Source organism: Stegostoma tigrinum, chromosome 16 (genome assembly GCF_030684315.1).
Source record: "Stegostoma tigrinum isolate sSteTig4 chromosome 16, sSteTig4.hap1, whole genome shotgun sequence".
NCBI lineage: Eukaryota > Metazoa > Chordata > Chondrichthyes > Orectolobiformes > Stegostomatidae > Stegostoma > Stegostoma tigrinum.
The window spans coordinates 32,562,430-32,574,212 of NC_081369.1; the positions used below are offsets into that span (position 1 = coordinate 32,562,430).

Genomic DNA, 11,783 nt, shown 5'->3' on the forward strand with positions numbered 1-11,783 from the left:
ACTTTAAATCTTGCTGAATTATGCCAGTATTACTAAAATGCTTTCCCTAGTACCACATGCCTCGCTACATTTTCGGTAAAATTACGTCCAGCACCATCCCATCTATCGCAAATCATTCTACTGACAATATGTTGTGGAAGCGCTATATTGATGTAAGCTAGTGTTGTTGGCCATAAGCGTTTGCAGCACATTTCGCTGAGTCTACAGTTCAATGATCTTTGTCACTTGCCACAAGTACGGGGAAATCACGCGATAGAAACTCTTCTGCAGACCGCTCCCATATTCCCAATATTGGAAACCTGGAACCGGCCTGGAGATTGCATTGGCCTGTGTAAGGGAGAAAGTGAGCGATCCTAAATCAGGTATAGTGGTGTGTAGTTTTGTTTATCGGCTCACAGTGGGGAGTGTTTCCCGTTTACGTATCCCTGTTGGGAAAGCGGGATTCCCGGCCCTGCTGTTTACACGTCAAACAGGGAACAGTGACAAAGCATGCGAGCTGAGCGACTGCAATGAATTTGAAAAGATAGTATCGTATTGAAGGTATCGAAAGGAAGTGGGGAGACAGTCGTGGACTGAAATTAACAAAAATGCTTGCTGTTTAAAGTGAAACCAATGTGAATGGATGAAGCTGTAAAGAGGGCCACAACAGCAACAGGCTTCATAATGTATGCTGAACCTATATCTATCTGTTCAGTGGGATCCCGGTCACATACTAACCTAGTGCTGATGTCTGCTCATCACCAGAATGACTGAGCTGCTGAAGAGCTGCTGCTGCAGTGTGTAGCCAGGGATGGGAGGACATGAAAATAGTAATTAACCACAAACATGAGGCACACTGTACTCTATCCAAGGTTCTGGGATGTTACACTGGATGCTTGGAAAGTGCAAAGGGAGATTGGAGGCCCTCCAGATACATTTTCAGAAGAGACAACAGCCATCAGGGTCAATGTTCAGACTTTAGTGCTGAGAACGTGGAAAAGCTACCATTAAAAAAAGGTTTAACAACTTAACACAAGTAGTCGATGTTAGCGAATTTATCTTAAGGCATATCCAATCAGGTGCAGTATTAGCCTCACACTCTGCACCAGACCCATGTAATGCCAACTTTTCCCAATCAAATATCCATGCTTAACTTTTACTATAGAACAGCACACATCACACCCCCATCTTTTATGTCTTTGGCTTCTACTAGAAGGGTTTAGGCCCAAAACATCAGCTTTTGTGCTCCTGAGATGCTGCTTGGCCTGCTGTGTTCATCCAGCTCCACACTTTGTTATCTCAGATTCTCCAGCATCTGCAGTTCCCATTATGTGACTGACATGTAACCTGGTTGAGTGTAGCCAACCTGGTCAGCATGTCATAGATTCCACACAGCTTCATGAATGGTCTATTACAGTTTTTCATAGTTGCTGGATTCCTCGAAGTTTAGTGAATATTTTAGAATGACTGTAACTCTACTGCTAATGATTTGTTTTCCAAATTCTTCCAGCCATCATTGGAACTGCAGTATTTTCTGAAAATATCACTTTTAGGCCCACAGAGTTTTATGATGTTAAAATAAGTATGTCTCATCAGAAGGAACCCTAACTTTGTGATCAGGTTTCAGAAAATACCCCTGCAAAAGAAATTGAAAATAACAATTATAATTGGGCCCTTATGGTTTTTGGGACCAATTACATTTTTAATCGGGATGATAGTCCCTTTTTTTTAAAGATCTATTTTTCTCTGATAGAAAGTTTCTTGCACAAGGCAATATTCTAGTGACTGGTGTGACCAAGTTGTTTTGGAGGGATGAACAGTGTCAACCAAAGATATAACTAAAAGGACGAGCAAATTCTTCGGTGCAGTCATGTGTTCAGAAAGCTTGGGTTGTACTTTCAGAACAAGCTGAATGCAGGGAACATCACTTTCTAACAGGGTTCAAGCTGAATAAGTTTTAAAACCTCGAACTGAATGAGTTGGACTTTGGATGGCCAAACTAAGGAGAGAAAGAGGTGTTGAGAGTTTCTTTCTGCAAGACTCCAGAACAAAGAACATCACACCAAGAGAGTTGTGATGTGGTGAGCATGATTAAAATGGTACTGACACCTATACTGAACTGGGATGTACAGCTGAGGGGTGGGTTGAAGGAAATTTAAAGAGTCAACCTTACCAGAAGTAAGCAGAGGTACAAGAAATCTTGACCTTTGTATAAGTCTTTGTACCACTTTCAGATCAAATGGTGAGCCTCCCAATTCATGGTTAATTTCTTTTATTTTGCTTGGTCTTTTTGAGTCATTTGGTGTAGAAGGAAATTCAACTTGAAGTTCAGTTTAGTATAGAAGTAACTCTTTATTGCAATTTTAATGTATTTTATCTTAACTCAGGAGTTAAAATAGTTTTATTACTATTGAAGTTTGCTGAATTTTATGTAATGAACTTTTGTTTTAAACAGTGTAGTGGCTACATTCTTTCAATACCTGTGTTTTCAGATTCTAAAAATAATGAACATATTCCTAGTCTCTACCTAAATCATAACACAATGAAAATTCATTAATTTAGAGAGTAACATGCAAAGTTAGAATAATAATCGCTACCTATTCTGATTTCAGAGGTAGAGTTAAAAGACAGCGGTTACACTTAACAGCAGCATGGGAAAACAACATGTCAATATTATAAGATTTCTAAGTGAATTGTATTGAATTTTATTTGGTTATGTGTAAGCACATCACTTCTCATTCTAAGAATATTCTTACATCAGTTATGTCTTTGCAATTGCTGGCTGTCTAAAATCAATAATATTATATCAACTTGAGACTGCTTCTTGTGTTTCTATGTCAATAGTTTCCAATATATTCTCCGAGCCAAACAGCCTTTTAGTAATTTCTGCATATTCTAAAATAGGCATTAGCACCAGGTTTCCATGGTTTCCTTGCTACTATTTAAAGGCAATAGACAAAATGCCCTCTGACATAGCTGTACAGGAACAGTTAGACAAATTGCTGATAATAACAGCTGAAAGGTCTAATACTACTGAAAAGACAATGTAGTAATCAAATATTCAGAAAATGTGTTTTTTATAAATTATTGCTTCTCCAAAGATTTCTGCTTATAATGATATTTTGTTTATAGTTGACAAAGCTCCGTGTGATTTCTTTAGATACTGAAATGCCTGTGCATATCGATGATGTGATGCGCTTAGTGTGCCACATTTCAGAGATGGAGAAGCTGCAAGTAGCAGTGAAAAGTTCTGGAAAAGGGGCACTTTTAGCTGGCGCAATAGCATTTGCAGGTGGCTTGGTTGGTGGTCCTCCAGGAATAGCAGTTGGTAAGTTTTTGCTGTTGACCTTAAGGTAACAGAGTTTGAAAATGGCAGTGAAGTTAATGGAAGTTAGTGAACATACAGAAATAGTCATGCTTTGAAATAAGTGGATTAGTGCCTCATTTTAAATACTGTGGTTGGGAGATTTTGTGAGAGCACATTGAGCATTTGTGTAGTGCCATCACTCACCATAACTTACCAAATAGTACCTTCATTACCACCAAATCTATTTATAAAGGAAAGAATAAAGTACTTGAGAAACATGTGCTTCAGGGATTTATGAAATTCTGGCATTCATAACATTTCTTAATGGATGAAACATGTACAAGTACATTGTAAATAGAAGTAGCAAATGACACAATTTCTTTGGGAAACTGGCGAGCTATCACAGCTGGTTTTAACCATTAGGCTGCCAAACTAATTATGGTCTGGCAATCCACATTGGTAAGTTGTATAATCTAATTCAGTAAATCTAGTAACCCCACAAAATTGTCAAGAAAGTTGCTGGAGTGTTGCAAACAAAATGTCACCTGGTACACAAAGCTCTCTTGGAGAATTAAGACCTGTATCCCTGCCAACCTAGAATATTATGTAGCATTATTCGCATACAACACTATTCACTTTAAATGCCCTGATAGCATTTGGAAGTGAGCTGTAATTCTGCCTTACCAGAATCCCAAGAACCATTATTAAAACTTACGTCAATATTAGAGACTTAAACTGGCCCCAAAGCACAACTGTTGGATTTTCCAGTTGACCCCATCTTTATGGGAGTTTACTGATGAGAGTTCCAATGTGTTTCAGATGTTATTTCCCTTTAAATATTATGCAAATTGTAGTCCTATGCACCTCATTTTAGAATGTAGTTTTTTGCACAAAGTTGCCAGCATTTGGCCTATATCTCTCTAAACCCCTCCTATTTCATGTATCCATCCAGATGCCTTTTAAATGTTGTAGTTGTACCACCCTCCACTATTTCCTTTGGCAACTCATTCCATACATGTGCCATCCTCTGTGTGGAAAAGTTGCCCCTAAGGTCCCTTTTAAACCTTTCCCCTCTCACCTTAAACCTTGCCCTGTAGTTTTGGACTCCCCTACCCCAGAATAAAGACCTTGGCTATTCACCCTATCCATGCCCTTCAAGATTTTATAAATCTGTATAAGGTCACCCCTCAGCCTCCAATGCTCCAGGGAAAATAGCCCCAGCCTCTCCCTGTAGCTCAAACCACCCAAAACCTGGCAACATCATTGTAAATCGTTTCTGCACCCTTTCAAGCTTCACAGCATCTTCCCGAGAGCAGGGAGACCAGAATTGAATGTAATATTCCAAAAATGGCCTAACCAATATCCTGTACAGCCACAACATGACATCCCAACTCCTATACTCAATACACTGACCAATACAGGCAAGTGTGCCCAACACCTTCTTCACTACATTGTCTAACTGTGACAACACTTTTGAGAAACTTGTGAACCTGCATCCCAAGATCTTTTTAATTCACCAACATTCTGCAGGACCCCCTACCATTAAATTTGCCAAAAATAAATCTCCTTTTTCAAAAAGAGAAATAAATATTTTTAAAAAGTAGAAAATAAACAATCTTCAACTTTTTTTGGCTTTGTTTTCCCTAGGTAGTGTGGTTGGTGGATTGTTGGGTGCCTGGATGACTGGTGGACAGTTTAAACCATTACCACAGATTATTATGGAACTGCCACCGAATCAACAGATGATATTATCTAAAGATGTGCGGAATATTGTCCAGCATTTAGACTGGACGGATGCAGTCCAACTGATTTCGTTGGTGATGGGAAATACTGCCCTGAAGCAGGAGGTGATGTCAGCAATAAGTGCATTTTTTTTAAAGCAACTTAATGCTGAGGTGCGACACTTTGACTGAAACCTATATAAACAGCCTTTTCTAGAAATCTAAATAAAATTCCATTTGCTGGAATATAAGAAGAGCATTCATTTTGCCGATATAAGTTCAAAGGTCTGTGAAGGAATTGCTTAGGATAATGCTACAATGACCATGTGAACCTTTAACCTGTAGGATGCATTTTGAACATTTATACATGGCTAACTTTGGATTCAGCATTCTCAAAATCTGTTTTACCTTTCTGATAGCCATGCCCTCTTATTATTGTCAAATGTATTTTGGAACTGTGCTTGGTTTGTAAGCAAAGAGTAATTCTGCTTGGATATTTATATCGGAAAATTAAGGACAATGGATCTTATTTTCAAAATCTTGTTCATGCTGTTTCAGTTATATTGCAAATTGGCATGTATTGATTTAAATTGGCAATACCACCTCAAAATTGGTATTTACAAAAAATATATAATCATTTAAAACACATTGGCTGGATTCACGTTGGGATGGTGTAAGCCAACATGTAACAGACCCTTGTCTCTCTGTGATAGAAATATTGAATTTAAGTACTCATTTGACCGACCTGATACAAGGACACGAAATATAGATTCTGACCTGAAATCCCAGCAATCAAATGTCATTCAAGAAGAATATGAGAGCGACTATAAGTCAGCTGTGTGACAATTGCTTCGAATGACTTTCCAGATCATTCATATGGTACAAAAATCTAGCTTCCAGAATCATAAATAGATCTACAAAATTCACAAGATAGTTGGAGTACCTCCATATGCTACAAGCTGACAATCAGACAGTAACAAACATGGATTAATTCTGTCCCTCCTGGTGTGCTAGGAATGTTCATGACCTGATACAATGCCCTGTCCTTAGAGAAATAGGTTTAATAGGCATATGTAATATTTCAGAACTCATGTTTATGGACAGTGAAAAACCCACAAAAGGGATCGCCAAATCCAAAATTAAATCAGGCAGAAAATGAATATCGGGTGAATCGTAGTAACCAGACACAAATTACATTTCAGCGATGTACTCAGTGAATGGTAGGGTGTCTCCAAATGTTTTAGAATGAACAATAGACACTGAAGATCAAAAGAGGTGAGTTCTGTGACAGGTGACATTGCCCTATCCCCTGCCCTGCCTCAGTTGTTATAAAAAGCTGTGAAAAAGAATTAGATTTGGGGAAGACGTAGCTCAAAACCAGCAATCCCAGGACAGAGTTGTGTTGGATTTTGAATGTTGCTTTATTTTGGGGATTTGGCAAATCAATTTGCAGCAGGTGGGGTGGGCTCTGCAGTCTCTTGGACAATTGGGCAACTATCAGACACTCCAAACTGATAATTTGCTCTCTCATTGCTGTGCCATTGGATTATCTAGACAAGTTGACAACTTCTTTCATTCCTAACAATAATTCAGATTCAAGCATGACAACTTAAAAAGAAAAAGTCTGTTTTTTGGCCTTCATTGTTTTTCTTATAATCTGATTTGAAACACTGTACCTGAATCCATTTGGTATATACCATCATTAAATTTAAAGACCTTCATCAAATCACCCCTTAATCTCTATTCAAACATCTTTGTCTCAAGCCATTGTAGTGATTAGAATGGAGATTGAATTGTCCCAACATTCTACAGTGATTGTGCTTTACTGGTCAAGTTGGAAATGTAGAAAATGACCAGGCTCAGCTGATGCAAGAAATTCACTGAAAAAATATTCCTTTTGTTAATGTATGTGCAAAACCACAAAATCTTTGAAAATGAGGTCCACTATACCCTTTCAAAAGTTATCTTTTGTTGAACAATGTAATTTATTTTTATCAGTTCTGTAATTTAGTATAAATATAACACACTGTGGATACTGGCTATCTGCAATAAATTCAGACAGTGTTGGAAATACCCTGCTGTTCTGGCACCAAGAGTGGAGAGTTAATTCCACTGATTTTTGTCAGACTGCTCTTTATCAACAGATACTGCCACCTGCTAAATACTTCTGACATTGTCTGTTTTTGTGTATGGTTTAAGAAGACAATTACTGAAGTGAATTGAGGTGAATATATTGTGGAGCACACCAGGGTACAAATATAGCTTAAATGATAGGCCAAACTGTGGTAACAAATCAATTGCCCTTTGTGAATTTTTTTTCCCAATACGGAATAACTTTTGATTTCCCATCCTAACTAAATTATATGGCCACGAGTTTTACAATTGGTAAATGGAAACATTCTTCTACAAAACACTAATGAAGCATAACTTGATATATTGTGGTCTTTGCCATAATTATGAGATCCCAAATTTCTCACTTCAGTGATGCTTATAGCATTTCAATTTGAATTCAAATCAGCATTAAACGAATCTCAATGTAGAGACTGGTGAATGTCCCATGAAATCTCTTCTTACCAGTCATACTTAACTGGCTTTACTTTGAAATACTTAAGACATTTATTTGGCGACAATTGCTTCCCATCAAAATAGAACTGCAGAGGGTCTAAGGTAAGAAAGAAACACTTTGGCAAACATGAAGACTGAAAATGAGTTAAGTGAATTTGTTTAATGAATGCCACACAGTATCGCATTCCCATGTATTTTGAGAATTGCTAGTATTTGTCAAAAAGGCTGGAATCTGCGGTACAACGTAGTACATTTTCTGATGTCACCCTAGAGCCTTTATTCAAAGGCAGTTTATTTAAAGATTGTAATAAGATATTTTCCATGATTTCTTGAACTACAATTTCAGGAATAATGTAATAAGTTATGATAATACTGTTTTCTTTGCTCTTTGAAGTTACTTGAAAGATGTGAAAAACATTTGAAAAATGGATTAACTGCTTGAACTGATAAACTGTATCAAAATGCCTGTTTTAATCTACAATTTTACACTGTCTTTATGATATGTTGTACCATGTCTTTAACTGTCCTTGCACAGAACATCATCTATACACTATCCATAATTTTCCATCTATTATAGACAGAAATTGTGCCCAATTTCAAATTGTATAGCTAGCAGTACTGAGCATCAATTACTGACTGGCACCACAGATTAATTTACTGCATTGATAACTGTCTTGGTTTGAATGCAGCCCAGATTGATGGGTAGAAAATCTCTTACGGTGCAAAAAACAAAAATTGTAAGCCTGGGAAGTTTCTCTGAGTTGAATTTTTAGCAGGTACGAATTATTTGTAGAGTGGGAAGTGAAGTGTCCCTAAGTTGACAAGCTCGATCAGAGATGGTGTAGTTCACAATTACTTCAAAGAATAGACGTGAAATTCTTTTTCTCAAGTAAAAGAATATTCTTAAATGGTGTAGAGGACAGCATTTTTGAGACAGGGGTGTTGTAAAGCTCACAGCTGAAAGCTAGAAAACATGAAATGAAAAGGTAGTGGGAATACTCGGCAGATCTGGTAGTATCTGTAGAGAGAGCAGCAGAGTTAGAGTTTTAGGTCAAGGACTTAGAAATAGGGTGTTGCTCTTGCACAGTAATGGGCTGACATCAATTATTACTATTCGATAACAGAAACACAAACATCCATTTTTGAAAGCTTTCCAAATTTGTTTAAAGGAATGTATAAACTATTCAGGAATTTTATGAAGAAGATAGCAAGTAAATGATTTTTGATGGTACACGGTAAGTAGCACTTCTTAAGCAGGTTTTTGGACAAAAAGGCACTTCCAATATTTTGATATACAATGAGGTATTCCATTCCAGTAGGTCCAGTCAACCAGGCACTGTGAACAGAAGGATGTATGTTATGTATAATTTAACTGGAAAAATGTAGATTTAACAAAATCTAGCATAAAGGTGCTGCTATGATTTATTGAATTAACTCAGTCAAAAGCTATCTGAAGCTTAGCTAGGAATCACATCACCTTCATATATCTGATTGCATCATCAAAGACTACCAACAGTAGAACTTACGAAAATGTTGAAAAGTGCACCTTATCTTTGTCAGCTGGTTGTGTGGTCTAATAATTACATGATTGTATGTGATTATTAGGCCATTATGCAATAGAATTCATATTCCAAGGTTATCTATTTTAGATCTGTAACATCAATTGATAAATATTAATGCTGAACAGATCCACATTTTTGACCACCGCTCAAAACACATCAACATTTTGCCGTCGTCTTATCTATTTTATAAATCTGGAATCTAGCTTTAATTTTATGAATGATATGCAGATCCTATTTACTGCACGAGTAGACCCAACTTTTAACTGTGTAAATGGATATGTTTTAGGTGAGTTAAAATCTAATCTACATTCTTATTATTCTAGCATTTTGAGAGCCATTGCTTGTGTTCTGGAGAACATGGTAGCAAAATCATTGAAGTACAATCTGTAGCCGTGATGGGTGTGTCATTACAAGGCCATTTTGTTGCTTTTCTTTACAGGAAGATAAACTAACATTTGAAGTTGAAGATATTTTGATTAATTTCTGTTTCATGTTAATATCTGTTGCTCTAAGAGTGTTTGATTCGAGTTTTTGAAAAATAGTTTTGAACAATGACCTCTAGCTTGGGCAAACTTCTGTCCTGGAGACAAGATGGCAGTGTGCCTAAAACCTGCCACTTTTCCATTTCACCTCAATTAATTTGGAGATTTCAAGGCCCAAGTCTGGCCTTCACACCCTGCCACCAATTGAGACCTTTAAGTGGTTAATTAAGGACAACATAAGGGCTTCTTCCTATCAGAGCTCTGATTATCCCAGCTCTAAGTGGGGGGGAAACAATTGATCTGCCTAATATGCAGGTCGGCTGTTAGTCTAAAAGCAGGGGTTAAAGGGGTGTTGCTTAGTCTGCATTAATATGTGCTTGATCAATGGACTGGATATAGGCCTAAGGGTGTGGCCATAAAGCCTGACACCTCTCATTAATCTCCCTAAAAGCATATATCTGACACTTTGGTCTTTGTAATGTGGTTATCTCTCCAACAGTACCTACATCCCAGAGCTGGTGGCCTGGGCTTGCAGTGCAAAATCAGGATGGGCACCTTTTCAGCAAGTCACCTGTGAATCTGGAAGACACTGGCCAATATGAAAAGAAAATTAAATGGTAGATGTCATTGGAATCATCTTGATTTCTTTCCGTACTTACTTGACCCGGTTTAGGAGGAAATAAATTTGATGGAAAGTCCCAGAAAATTCTGTAGTGATCAGAATTCTTGTAATCGTACAGAAAACAAAAGCTTCCTCACCATAGTCAGAACTTTATTGTGTCATGGATAGTTTGAAAGTAAATTAATGTCTGTGGTTGAAAAGTTAGCTCTAAAAGGAGTAGTGAGTTAAAAAGTTTCAGAACAGTTGTGGTTACAAAAACTGGTCATTGAATAAAAATGAAGATGATAGTCCTGTTAGTTTTTGAACCCAATGTTTTGATAGGAAATCATATAACATGTTATTACATAACATGTAATAAATGACTAAAATGTTTATAATTTATTGTGGTTTTTAATTGTGTGATGTATGTTGTCTATTAGGTTAAGTAACTTAATACAACATTGTTAGAAATTCCTGCAAAGGTGTTGTAATATTTAATATAAAATGACATTTGAAGCCTTACTTTTGATTGCTTGGTTTTCTGTTTATGAATTGGAGAATAATCTCAATTCTCATCATGCAAGAATAACTTGCAAAACTTCGTGATGCTTGATGCACGTTTCTATAGCAGTAGTGAGAACTTTTAGTTTGAGAGTGCAGTAGCAGTCGTTGGAAGCAAATGTCCAAAAGGGGATGCTAATTACAATTCACTGAAAGGAACTTGGATGCCCATATAGCTTTAGACTAAATCAAAAATGCATATAACAGAGTCATAGAGATATACAGCACAGAAACAGACCTTTTGGTCCACGTCATCCATGCCAACCATATATGCTAAATTAATCTAGTCCCATTTGCCAGCATTTGGTCCATATCCCACTAAACCCTTCCTATTCATATCCCCCTCCAGATGGCTTTTAAATGTTGCAGTTGTAATCAGCTCCACCACTTCCTCTGGTGGCTCATTCAATACATGCATCACATTTTTGCCCCATAGATTCTGTTTATATCTTTTCCCTCTCATCTTAAAACTATGCTGTCTAGTTTTGGACTCCCCCACCCTGGAAAAAGACCTTGGCTATTCACCCTATCCATGCCCCTGATGATTTTATATATCTCTACAATGTCACCCCTCAGCCTCCAATGCTCCAGAGAAAACAGCTGCAGCCTATTCAGTCTCTCCCTATAGCTCAAACACTCCAAACCTGGCAATATCCTTGCAAATCTTTTCAGAATGCTTTCAAGTTTTACAACATTCTTCTTATAGCAGGGAAATGAGAAATGAACACAGTATTCCAAAATTGGCCTAACCAGAGCCCTGTACAGGCATACCATGCCTCCCAACTCCTATACTCAGTGCACTGACCAATAATGGCACTAGTACCATGGATTGAGAAAGTTAAATTCTCAGAGGTAGCCACAGCAAATAATTTATGAGACAGATTAAGTAAATGAATCTAGAGTAAAAGATCCCATAGAAAACGGTGACCATGACATGGACTGTTATGGACTGGGAAAGTGGATTAGCACCAAAACAGTTGAGGAACAATGGCAGATATTTAAGCA

The 11,783-nt window shown here is 37.4% G+C and overlaps 1 protein-coding gene across 1 annotated transcript; it reads left to right on the plus strand.

Moving 5' to 3' along the window:
* The first annotated feature begins 243 nt into the window (after positions 1-243).
* Positions 244-10,689, plus strand: LOC125459758 (protein C19orf12 homolog). The gene is made up of 3 exons (XM_048546573.2): positions 244-362; positions 3,140-3,307; positions 4,934-10,689. The coding sequence occupies exons 2-3, from the start codon at positions 3,148-3,150 to the stop codon at positions 5,197-5,199; spliced, it is 426 nt and encodes a 141-aa protein (XP_048402530.1). The 5' UTR covers positions 244-362; positions 3,140-3,147; the 3' UTR covers positions 5,200-10,689.
* Positions 10,690-11,783: the final 1,094 nt, after the last annotated feature.